Source organism: Hippocampus guttulatus, chromosome 4, assembly GCF_054856545.1.
Source record: "Hippocampus guttulatus isolate MCC_2025c chromosome 4, RoL_Hgut_1.0, whole genome shotgun sequence".
Taxonomy (NCBI): domain Eukaryota; kingdom Metazoa; phylum Chordata; class Actinopteri; order Syngnathiformes; family Syngnathidae; genus Hippocampus; species Hippocampus guttulatus.
This window is the reverse complement of record NC_141264.1, coordinates 12,514,741-12,527,726: the sequence shown is the minus strand read 5'-3', so window position 1 is coordinate 12,527,726 and position 12,986 is coordinate 12,514,741. Positions and strand designations below refer to the sequence as shown.

The 12,986-nt window shown below is 43.7% G+C and overlaps 1 protein-coding gene across 2 annotated transcripts in view; it reads right to left on the bottom strand.

The window, feature by feature from the left end:
- The window catches only part of cecr2 (CECR2 histone acetyl-lysine reader), a 42,802-nt gene that overhangs the window by 2,214 nt on the left and 27,602 nt on the right, over positions 1 to 12,986 (bottom strand). For both annotated transcript variants that reach the window (XM_086109326.1, XM_086109327.1), the window contains 11 exons: positions 11,750 to 11,839; positions 11,452 to 11,602; positions 8,448 to 8,568; positions 8,333 to 8,370; positions 8,166 to 8,257; positions 7,959 to 8,085; positions 7,050 to 7,402; positions 6,839 to 6,970; positions 3,406 to 4,186; positions 821 to 2,699; positions 576 to 618 (listed from right to left, as the gene is read on the bottom strand). In XM_086109326.1, the coding sequence (XP_085965452.1) occupies positions 576 to 618; positions 821 to 2,699; positions 3,406 to 4,186; positions 6,839 to 6,970; positions 7,050 to 7,402; positions 7,959 to 8,085; positions 8,166 to 8,257; positions 8,333 to 8,370; positions 8,448 to 8,568; positions 11,452 to 11,602; positions 11,750 to 11,839 (3,807 nt within the window). The remainder of the gene's footprint in view (positions 1 to 575; positions 619 to 820; positions 2,700 to 3,405; positions 4,187 to 6,838; positions 6,971 to 7,049; positions 7,403 to 7,958; positions 8,086 to 8,165; positions 8,258 to 8,332; positions 8,371 to 8,447; positions 8,569 to 11,451; positions 11,603 to 11,749; positions 11,840 to 12,986) is intronic.

Below are 12,986 nucleotides of genomic sequence, written 5' to 3'. Positions count from 1 at the left end.
GCTAAATATGTTAATTGTGGTGGATGAAGTACATGGGTCAATATCACAAAGTGCCTCATCAGAATCACAGTCATGAAAATGTATATCTGTAGCTGTCTCTTATAATGGACAAACATACAAGTACAATGATAAGTCTCTGAAAATGTTTCCTTCATTTTAGACCAATTTGTTTGGATGCAAGTCATTTTTGCATGGCCGATAAACTTCTTTGCCAACTATACAGTGGAGGTAAAGTGCAACTAAATTATTTTTCTATTGTTTTATTATCAACAAGTGATCATGTATAGTCTTTCCTAATCATTTTACGCCTGACTCTAAAATGTTTGTCCACCCCATCATCAAAGAATAACTGCCCTTTCTCCCTGGTTTCATTGACATTACATCCAGTAGTGTCTTTTTTCCAATGGAGGCTGAAAGGGTAGACAGTTGCAGAATGTTTTTACACTTGCATTCTTTAATTTTCATAATATGTACTATAAATATTCTGAATCATGCTGCCGAGTGAGGGTACAATGTACAATGCAACATGAGAACCACATCACCCGCTGTGATGACCCAATGCAGTTCACACTTACTTGCTTGGTGCTTGAGCCGCCAGGTGCAGTCATCATCGGTTGCCTGTGACACACCGTGCATGACATAACTTGTCAGACTTAAACTGGTCATTTGGGTCGGATTAATCACATTTAAAACTTGTAGAGTCTGATCAAGTCTTAAAACTGAGGTTATCAGGTTGGTCGTCCGTCACAAGTAAAACTAGAAGGGCCTCTCTAGATTTGCTTTTTAATGACAAAAAAAAAAAAGGAAAAACTTTTTTTACCCTGGGTGTAGGAAGTATTCAGATGCCAAGCCTCTCTGCTGAATCATCACGCTTTGAAAGTGGCCACCAGAGTGAGGGTACATGGCCATGCGCATCTGACCGGGGGGGATAGGCAACTGCTGGGGCCGCTGAAGAGCTTCCATTAGGTGTGAGTGTGGTCTCTGTACACCGTATCGTCCTGGATCTGTGAAGGGAGGTCTTGCATATAGGACTCCATTCCCAACTCCACTGTGGCATGGCGGTGCACCATCAGGATGCATTGCTGGGTGCATAGTGCGAGTTTCATACATGAAGCCAGGTGGGATGTGTGTCCGGGAGGAGATTGGGTGGTTGTTATGACGGCGGGTGGCGGCATTGTGGCTATCAAGATCCAGGATTTCTTTTGGACTTTCAGGTTGCTCCAAGCTCCCCTTAGTGCGACTACGCTTTGCTGGGCTATCACGACCACTGTTTCTGCTTTCCCATTTCCTCTCCTCCAAGCCTCCAGAGACTGACCCAGCTTTTGGGGACAACAAACTCACAGTAGTGGAGAGATCACAGCCTATTGGTGACACACACCCATCATTGGCCTGATTGTTTCCTTTGGCACTCGGTGTGGGCAGGTAGGTAGTAGGCAGCATGGGCTGCTGAGATTGCTGCCAAACATCTGAGGGATAACCCCCTCTATTGTTTGCAAAACTATGGGCCTGCGGTCGGGTGTAATACTGTTCCTGCTGGAATGGCTGTGGTGGGTACGTGTTGGTGTGGGCATGAAGATGCTGAGAGCCGGGCATGTGAAATGAATAGGCAGTTCTTTGTTGCTGGTGATAGCTGGAGTGGTCTGGGGTACTGTGGAGGGGGTTGAGGGTCTGGTTGTGATAAGGGTGGTGAGCAGAATGAGAAATGGGCCTGGTCATGCTTGCCTGGCTACACTGTGGTTGTGGTGGATTGCTGTATGAAGCCATGTCTCCATTTACCATTTGGGAATGAGGAGGCATGGCACTGTTGTGAGCAGGTGCTGGCCCTCTTTCTGATTGCACACCTGGGTTACTACTCACCATCTGGGTTCGATGACTGTTTGGACTAAACGCTTGCTGTTGTTTATAAGCAGTATTAGAAGATCCAAATTTCATTGCAGGTGGACCTTCTGTGTCTCGCTGACTTGCAGGCTCGCATGGTTTTTGAGCTCCATGCTCTGCTGGGCTTGGCTGGGAGGTTAAGTGTGGAGTAGGATGGCTGGGGGGCAGAGAGGTGAGAGGGGCTGGGTGACGGGGTCCAGGTTGGACTCTCTTTGAGGCACCATGTGACATGCCATGCATAGAGTTGCTCTGAGTGCTTTGGGTGACATGTGGAGTTTGCAGTTGTGTCGTGTTCAGGCTCATCTGTGGAGGAGAGTTCTGATGATGGTTAAGAGCTGGCCCATTCAGAGTTTCTTGGTTTGGACGTTGCTGGTGCTGTTTTCGGACATTCTGCTCATTATGCTGCTGTGTATTTAGCATGTGTGGTGAATTGCTTTCAGATGTGGTATTCATGGATGGTGATGCACACTGATGAACAAGTGCAGGGCTCTCGAGAGGACTGCTCTGTGCATGCTGAACAGTGTCAGGTGGATAAGGATTCTTGGAATTCTTATCATAGAAGTGCAAGGACACAGAAGTGGATCCGTTATTTTGAAATTGACCACCTCCTTCTTCCATAACACACTCTGCTCCACTCCCTGACAGTTTTTGTCCAGAAACATTTTCCTGAGGTCTTTGAGGGCTGTGCAATACTTCTGCTGGCCCAGTGTGGTGTTGAGTGGGGTTTGGAATGGATGGTACTTTGTTAAGTCGACCACTGTGGTCTGATGAAGAAGGCTCATTGGAAATGTCTTTTACAGTCACTTTGTTTTCTGATGTTCCTGACAACAACAAAAAATGAAGGTGACATAAACATAAGCAGAAATGCCTCATTGTAGATTATCACTATAATAAAGTCTACAATACCATTGAGAGTATTTTTCTAACAAAAAATATGACCCAATTCTGTTATTTCATCAGTAAATTTAGACTTCTCAAGGAAACAACTTATGAAACAGGATTTAATATTACATATGGACTTCATGACTTTAAGTTGAGGAAGACAAAGCAAAGATTTGCACAGTAATGCTCAGCTAATGCCAAATCTAAACGTACTTTTTCTAACATAAAAACAATAACACAAAGTTCAATGCTATATCCAGTATTGCTTTACTTTTCCAGAACATGTATACTGTGCAAAATATTTCTGTATTTAAAAAAAAAATCTATGGTAGGATGCAAGACACTAAACATAACTTTATAATATGGCGAGTTGATTGACCGAATGAACATGATAGGTAACCTTCCATTGAGTTTTGTAATCTAAAAGCAAACAGTAAGGCATTCCATCGAGCTAATGAGTATTGCATGTAGCTTTGACTGTGAGAAACAACTTCAACAGAATAGACAATTTGTGATGACATAAAACGATGCCTAGAGGAGGGCGTGATACAATTTACTGTAATAATCATCAGATTGTTTTTGGGTAACCAGAAGCGGTACACTCAACAATCAATCAAACAAACAAAAAAATTAAGTTCGATCTACCTTTGTGCTGTATGCGCGTCTGTGAGGAAGACTGGCTGTCTGGCCCATTGTCTCCAGCGGGACACCGCAGCTGAACCTCAGGGGCTGGGGGGGGCTGCTGAGAGGGAGGAGTTGGGATGCTGCCAATCCCTGAGGGGGACTTGGACTGTTGAAAGTGGCCCATGTCTTCATGGGGGGAACCAGCAGGAGGTCTCGAGAAGGCTGACAGCTGCTGTAGAGCTAGCATTTCTGGACTTTCTAACATGGAGGCTAACCGTGTCTTGGTGGAGGAGTCTGAACAGGTTAGGGGGGTTCGTTGCTGCACAGGGCCAGAGGAGCTGACCGCTGCTGTAGAAATTTGGTGTTGTGCATTAGGAGGAGGATGGGGATATCCAGCAGCTTCCGGCCAAGGTTTGTGTCCGATTGGAGGTTGTTCCCCTCCATAACTCAAATTGTGCTGGTTGACCAAACTAGGGTCTTCCATGTGCATTCCACTAGGTCTCTCTGGACGCTGGTGATTCAAAGTAGTCCAAATGTTAGACAGTCCCATACCAGGAGACCTCAAGCCTGTGTAATTGTGCTGTTGAGGCCCTGATAACTGGTTCCCCATAGGGTGCATCATGTGTCTCTCTGAAGAGTAGTGGGACGGGTATATGCTGGCTTCAGGAGGAGGTCTAAGTTGAAGGGCCATTGGACGGGGGCCCAGAGATGGACCGTGTGTTGGACCCATATACGGGTGCTGCTGCCGGTGAAGAGTGTGGTTACCATCGGGGCTCAGTGGATACCTATGGCCCATGTGATGCTGAAAGTAAAACCAAAAGTAGAACAGGATTTAAAATAACCTGTATGTGAGAAATTGAACAAATTAGTTGACAAGTCAGTGAAATGCCCGGCCTCCAAGGAGACAGTCTTCATATAGGAAAATTGTTGAAGGCAGATGAGCATACCAGTTAGCCTTGCTAGCTGTTTGTTTTAAAAGTCTTACCAGTGGTACCATGGGATACGTGGTGAAGAATGAGGGCAACTCCACCTTTGTCTCCAAAATGTCAATACACAGACAAGAACTTTGTGCTAACACTGACTTTATTCATTGTATAAGTGTTTGCGGCAACAAACAACTTTTTGGCCAAAAATGAAACTTATCCTTGGGGACAATAAAAGGACAAGTGTAAAAACAAACAGTCAAACAAAGAAATGCTTAATTTTTTTTGCCGCCTGCCCCGATATCCTGTCTTACAACACTTGACGTCAGGGCCTGTGTTTAATTATGTTAGTGTGTGTTGTAGCCAAAAGCTGCTATGACAATTTAAATTATTCATTATTAGACATCACATTCTGGCAACGAAGATTAATTTCACTTTTTGCTGCGACCCTATTCCTCACTGCTAGAGCCAAGTTACCATTGGTATCAATCTTTTAAGACTACCAGTGATCAGAATAGCCAAGCTAGCTAACACTCTTGTCAGCCACAACCATCTTCTTTTCATAATCTTCAACCGCAATTATCTATTTTCATAATTTCTGACCTATACGTATGTGTAAAGACTGCTTTGCCTTGTAGGCTGTACATTTTGCTGCATCACAGAGTATTATAGTGTGGCAATTGGAGCAGACATGCGAGTCGAAAGACCTCCCTTTGGAACACCCATTACAAGACTCAAAATTAGCAGGTTTACGTTACAATTTGCACAGCAATTTTTGCTATCACAGACTAATTGAGGGCAGAGAAGGGATGTTATGCTCTGAATGGAGAAAGTGAGCCGGATCACCGTCCCAAATCAGGATTTTCTTTGTTTTTTCTATGAAATGAAAAGAAATTGAGTTCCAGAGAACAGATCCACGGACATCAACAGAATTCCAGACATTATATGTGATTTTTTTTAAGCAATTTTTATTTTTGGCCAGAATATAAATATAACATGGACACAACAAGCTAATGTGTGGCCATCTAATAGATATAATTGGTGCACAAAATACTAATTTGTAGGTTCACAAGAACAGCAATGACCTTTTATCTGTGTAAGCAAATGCCGCACACCTTTGCTGGAGACCTCAGTGCCTGGTAACAAGCGTTGTTTAGGAGTTCGTTCTCTTCAATAGCCTGCAATGCTAGCGTTTTCACAATTTCTTTGTAGCTTATTACCAGCCTAAAAGAAAATGCAATCTTTCTACAGTAACCCTGTCCAGCCCTTTGTCCCCAACTTACATCTCTACATTACCATTCCATAAAAGGAGCTCTCGATTTGCTTACCCACTGTTCAGAGGGAGCTATAAATTCAAATTCGATAGCCACAAATTAGCATTTTTCGCACATTTACAATGGTTTTGTGGGGAAAAAAAGTTTTGCCGTTTTCAACTTTAAGCACCCTCCAAAGGTCCCTGGACAAACCCTGCTCCTATCAAATTTGCATCAGCTTTGTTATTAAGGTGATGAGCTCAGTGTATGCCCACAGCCACAATTACATCATAAGGTCATCAGGGTCCACTTGGCAATATGTGACATGCAGCCAGTGTCGTACTCTAAATGGCTATACACTGCATTTTGTAGGGTTTTGGTGATGTTGAATTAAGGTAATTTGTTTCCCCTTGAGTTGTATTCATTTTAGTTTGAACACTTTCAAAACTATTAAACAAACAATATTGTCTTATTCCTTGTTAGCTGTTCTAATCTAATAAGCACACAGCCATGAACATGAGCTGTTTTATTCTCATATGCTAAAATGCTCAGTGCTCAAGTGGTACAAATGATATACAGTAAATTACTCTTAAATTAATGCCTGATGCTTTTTTGATGCAAGAAATGTTAAGTATACGTATTTGTGTTTGAAATTTCCCCAATGAAACCGTTTATAGACAAGAAAATACAGTTTGCTTTGATGCACAACATGAATTTAAGAAATGAAAACTTCACATTACAAAAAGTAAGTCGCTTCATTGCTCATTATCAAGAGAAATGTCTCATTTTCTCTTGTTTTCATAATTGGTCTTCAACCAAGCAAAAATTCGACTTATCCGAATACTGACCTTGATTATTCAATAGGGTGTTCTGCAGGATTCTTGGCTACTACTACATTCAACAGCTGCTCACCCGTTATATTGTTGTATTTTTACTTTTTGATAAAACTTTTGCTTCAGGTTTATCATTCAGTAATTGGGTTTTCCCATCACATCAGAAAATGTGCAAATGACTTTTTGTATTGATTATTGTGAAAGCAGATGTTTGATTCAATGACATCATTGATGAATCAACTGTAACTCTATTTTCATAACATGAGTGTCAGCTATAAAAATATCTTTAGTCGTTCAATCCCCCTATATACAGGTAGACTGTATTTTGTTTGAGCAGTAATGTAAAATATACTTTTAATCTGAACGAGCCTAGACAGTCCTGCCTCCCAATTACCATGCCCTTTCAATTTTCCCAAAAACATGATAAGTTTAGAAAACTTTGTACCTGCATGCTAAAGTTGTGGGGCAAACGATTCAAGCTGGGATCTCCATGCCTTGGAATGTGACCTGGGTAGGCAAAACGAGGATCCATGCCCATACTATGAGTGTACATGTGCGGCCCATGAGGACGATGTAACTGGCCAGATGAAAAAGAAATTAAAATGGCAGACTTTGTAAACATGTAAAATTAAATACTGTGACGAATGAAAATTTACCCGTTGTGCTGGGTGGTACATGCCCCTGATGTCTCCATGTCGGTGTTGCTGGCTCGAAGGAAAGCTCCAATGAGACTGTGTAAGGGGTCGCACTGGCTTGCTAACCTGGTCCTCCAACAGCCTCTGGCCTTTGCCTCCCTGCACACTTCGTTTACGCTGCACCTCCTCGGTGGCCTTGATTAAACTTTCAGGTCCCACATTTTTACTGCTTCGATTTCGCTTTTTCTCCTTGCGCTCCTTGTCTTCTTTGCTGATGTAAAATTCTTCATCAGTGTCACCCTCCTCTGATGGCAAGTGTTTTAACTGGGCCCGGTTAAAACAGCGCTCCAGAGACTCTGCCATCACAGTATATTCTGGAAGGGAAGCGGACACAAAAGCGTGGATAATTAACTAAACATTTTTTGACAAAATCAGTTCTTGTTCACCATCCAGACCCAAACAAAACAAGCATGTAGCCCATTCAGCCCGACCATAACCTTTTATCTTTACAAACAAATATATACAACAGCACACAGATTCTCCTGCATTTAGAATGCTTTCAGGCCAAAGCTGATCATTGCAATAGGTCAGAGGGCAAATGTTGACCCCTGCTCCTCCCATCCTCTCCTATACCGGGGTCCAACGTCACCACTCCCACTTACCCCCATCCCTAGGGGAAGTAGTCCATAGAATGGATAGCTCTAGAAGGGGGGCTTTGGGGCTGGAATGTTTCTCTGACACCGCAGGGCTCAGTTACTCCTGAGCATTGGAGCACTGTTCAGTCATTCCTCATTAATCACTGTCAAGGCTGCCCGAGCCCTAAGCCCCATTTCAACATTGAGTACATCGCTTTCTTTTGTGCCGTCACGCCTAACCATGGTTGACTCTCTTGTTGTTCGTGTGGGTATGTGAATAGATGTTTTCATTTACCACTATCTTCTCCGTTGTACTCAATGCAGTTTTTAAAAATGAGCTTCACGTCAGAAATAAACTCCTCCTTTGCAAGATACTCTCCATCATTGAGTTTCCTCTCAATGGTGGAAAGGTCCATGGGAGTCTGAGGAGACAGGGGACAAGAAAGATTTTTCAAATTCTTACAAGTGCTCCCATCAAACGATCATTACATTGTTTTTGTACCTGGATTATGTCATGGTAATTGGGAGCATAGGAGTCATCTACAGGTTCCAAGAAAGGCCATGCATCTTTATGAGCCTTCAAGGCTTCCAGCACTAGGAAGGGAGTAGTGATCAGAGATGACTAAATGCATTTGCAGACACTAACATTGAGCATCTCTGCAAGTATACCTTTGTACAAACCCGTGTAGTCATCTTCCATGTCAAAGCTGAAAGACAACACAAGCTTATTAACTGTCAAGTGCCATGCAAATTATTAATTTGTAAATTTATAAAAGCCTCATACAAATCTTTAGCAGTCCGTGTTCTGAGTACAGGCTCGAAATTCTGAAGTTGTGGAGGGAGGTCTTTTCCTTCAGACAACAGATAAGCCTTTTCCTCTCGCATCTTCCGTCTCCTGGCCCGCTCTGGGAGACAAAGCGAAGGGGCGGGGGGAAAGAGAGAGAGAATGAGGCACAGAATGAGAGAGAGAATAAGATGGAGAGAATGTGACAATGAGAGAAAAACAATCAGCATCTGGGCAAAACAGAGTAAGAGTGCGAGAGCGCTCTCAACATAGGGCCAATCAGAGACAAAACTAGCAGGACAGAGGAAAAACATATTTAGCCTTTGGCCTCTTGAGTTTGCATGCTGAAAACTAGGTTGCTAAGAGGGTAAATGTTACGGTCATTTCAATATATGGAGCCCAGATGGAAGAGGAACAATTGCGAAGTTGTCTAAGGCAGAGTTGATCAAAAGAGCAAACAGAGCTAAGAGTGCACATGTATCACGACTTTCTTGCAACATGAAAGGCCTGCCAGCCTTCTGTTGTGTGGATTAAAGACGTTCAAAGGAGGATTCCACATGTGTATCATACAGAACAGTCGAGGTCTAACGCTTCATCTATAAGACATTAATAGTGCTGCTTAACTGGAACACAATCAGCAGTTCATTAACCCTTGACAGATGACGGAGAGAGGCAGATTGATCATGGCGCTGAATTTTGCCGGTTCTAGTCTAAGTTCATAACACTGCACAATGATAGAAATGTTCTGATGCTTTGGCAGATTTTCAAGTTAATAGACAAACTAAAAGTGAGAGCTGGTCATGTGATAGATCAAGTGCACCCTTCATGCAGGCTATTTGTTGCAAATATCACGTGATGAAAACTCATCGCTGTTGAAAGAATGTGAAATCATTGTTTCAAATTTGCTTCAAGGAAATTAACATCACGAAGAGAAGCTATACAGAGAGGCTGAAAAACCAGTTCTCTGCTAACGACTCTGCATCGGTATGGAATGGCCTGAAAGCAATCACAAACTATAGAATGCCATCCCCCCCAAACAGTGAACAATAAGGGTCTTGATGATGAACTAAACATGTTTTTCTGCCGATTTGAAAAGGACACCCCCATTTCCCCCACCTCTACCAGAAACTACTCTATCTACCCCCCCCCCCCCCACCCTCTTTTTCTCCACTACAGATCCACAAACAGGACGTGAGACGGCTCTTCAAGCAGCAGAAGATCAAGAAAGCTGCGGGGCCCGACAAAGTGTCCCCCTCATGCCTGAAAGTCTGCGCTGAGCAGCTGGCTCCGGTCTTCACACAAATCTTCAACAGATCCCTGGAGCTGTGTGAGGTCCCATCCTGCTTCAAACAGTCTACCATCATCCCAGTTCCCAAGAAATCGGCAACATCGGAACTGAACGACTATAGGCCTGTCGCTCTGACGTCTGTGGTCATGAAGTCCTTTGAATGCCTTGTGCTGAACCACCTAAAGAACGTCACCGGACCCCTGCTGGACCCTCTTCAGTTTGTCTACCGGGCAAACAGGTCTGTGGAAGACGCAGTCAACATAGGTCTGCACTACATCCTCGAGCACCTCGACAGCACAGGGACCTACGCAAGGATCCTGTTTGTGGATTTCAGCTCTGCATTCAACACCATCATCCCGGAACTCCTCACCCCCAAACTTCTCCATCTCGGTGCGTCCCCTACGATCTGCCAGTGGATCCTCAGCGTCCAGACGGGACGGACACAACACACAACAGGTGAGACTGGAAGCAACAACATCATCAACACGCACCACAAGCACTGGAGCCCCACAGGGATGTGTCCTCTCTCCACTGCTCTTCTGCCTCTACACAAACAATTGCACCTCAACAAGTCCAGCTGTCAAACTCATAAAGTTCGCAGACGACACCACGGTCATCGGTCTCATCAAAGACGGCGACGAGTCTGCGTACCGACAACAAGTGGAGCAGCTGGAGCTCTGGTGCAGCCAACACAACCTCGGGCTGAACACGCTCAAGACTGTAGAGATGATCGTGGACTTCAGGAAACATCCTTCTCCACAGTTGCCCCTCACACTATCCAACTGCCCTCTGTCAACCGTCGAGACCTTCAAGTTCCTAGAAATCACAGTCTCCCAGGACATGAAGTGGGAAGTCAACACCATCTCCATCCTGAAAAGGGCCCGGCAGAGGATGTACTTCCTGAGGCTGCTGAGGAAGCATGGCCTGCCACAGGAGGTGCTACGTCAGTTCTACACGGCAGTCATCGAATCAATCCAGTGTTCTTCCATCACGGTTTGGTTTGGGGCCGCCACAAAAAAGGACAAAATCCGACTTCAACGGACAGTTAGGACGGCGGAAAAAATCATTGGCACCGCCCTGCCCACTCTTGAGGACTTGCAGACTGCAAGAATCAAGACAAGGGCACGGAAAATCCTCCTGGATCCCCCGCACCCTGCCCACCACCTTTTCCAGCTACTCCCCTCAGGCAGGCGCTACAGATCCATGCGCACCAAATCCAGCAGACACTTAAACAGCTTCTTCCCTCTGGCCATTAACTCCCTAAACAGTCACTGACGTAGTCACTCTTCTTGTACAACAAATACTGCGACTGGTCACTCTAAAATGGTTCAATGATTTTCTGCACCAACTGTCATAGTATTGTATTCTACCACTGATCACTTTAGCTCTGCTTGATACTTTGCACATTGTCTCACAGTTGTCACTGGGTGGTACCACCGCACTACGGTTCACTTACATTACGAAATGTCCTTCCATACCTATTTGTCATGTCCTTGTTTATGATGATACTAATGCAGCGTGCTATACCGGAGACAAATTCCTTGTGTGTTCTACATACTTGGCCAATAAAGATGAGTCTGATGTTTGGCAACAAGGTTCATTAAAATGAAGACTCATTCCGCAGGTTCCAAAAGTACATTAACTTCTCTGGAAACCTTTTTACACAGAAAATTGTGATGCCGTAGTTTCGCCCTTGGTATGTTCCAATCATCATACCCTCCACAGCTTTGAGCTTCTCCATTTTCTCTCGCTGTCGTCGTTCCTGCTGAAGCCTTTCTTCTTCTCGTCTCTGCTCAGCCAGCAAGACCTGCCTGTCCAGCTCCTCATCATTTCTCTTCTCAAACTCAGCTGTGGCATTCACATTGTCCTGAATACAAAGAACAGGAACATCAGAACCTGACAGACATGGTTGCTCTATTCGCTCGTTGACATGCATCAAAACATGACAACGGTTTCACAAATGGATACTACTCCGTTTCTGTCGCAGAAAAAAAATTAAAACCATCACACATGCCTGCTCCTCTTGGTTCATGTGTTTTTGAGAGAAACGCTGAGATGCACGGAATGGGGTCGGATCCTCAAGCTTCAGTTTCTGCTCACGCTCCTGAAACAAGCATTAAAAGTTCAAGATTAGACTATATGAGGCTTAATGCATACATTCATGATTAAAGCAACATACAGCCCCCGGAGTGAATGAGGTTGTTTTTACTGTAATCAATGACATCATTGAAAGATCGCACAAATCATGACATTATAGTTAAGCAGTAATTTTGCATGAAATACAAAATATCGATGATCTCAATCCAGGTTGGTGTCAAGTCTCATGACAAAAACTCAAAGGAAACACTACGACAAAGCATATCGTGCGTTGTAAACAATATTCCAGTCGGCTTCACAATGTCGCATCCGAAATGACGGCACAATGAAACCAAGAAATATGTGCAGCTGTCGCATAATGTGATAACTTGGCTTCATAAAGCTCTCACTACCTTCACACACACACATGCATAAATATTTTATATTCAAATCACACTTGCCCCCCCCCCCCCTACTTTCCTTGGGGCATTGCAAAGCATTTGTAAAAAAGGCTTGAGAATAGTTCTGGTGATACTCCGTAGACAGTAGACAAGCAGCCATCTCGTTACCTCTGCGTCCCGCGTCCTAGACGCATAATTTTCCCGCCAGACGCACAGTTCCAAATAATGTGCGTTTTTGGGACGCAAGGAAATTTCTCAGTCAAAAAAACTTTTTAAAAAAAACTACGGCAATTTTTTTTTTCCAGCAACGATCGCACTTTGATAATCGCCGCCATTGTTGTTTTGATCCCGCGTGACGAGATTTCCGTTCGTGCGAGACGAGATCGGCTTTCACCTCGTGGAAAACCGACGATTGCCAAGTTGTGTAACGTTAAAACAAGTGTTGCGAAAGTTTATTGCGGAGATATCACAGAGGAAGTAGCTAAAGTTGGATAGTTCTTTGCATTAATCATCATTGGAAGCAGAGCAAAGAGAGGAGAATTTATGAACTCAAAGACTGAACCATGGGATGAAATAAGAACCTATTTCTCAGCAAATCTTGTATGCCTGAACTATTTAAAATTTTGCGGCATTTGTTTATAAGAAATAAACCTATTATCAATGTATATTGTTGTTGTTTGTGTTATTATCATATGCAATTGAATAAGTAGACCATTTCAGAATTCGAAATTTGGGACTCTCTAAATGCATTATGGGACTCGTACTGATCACCGA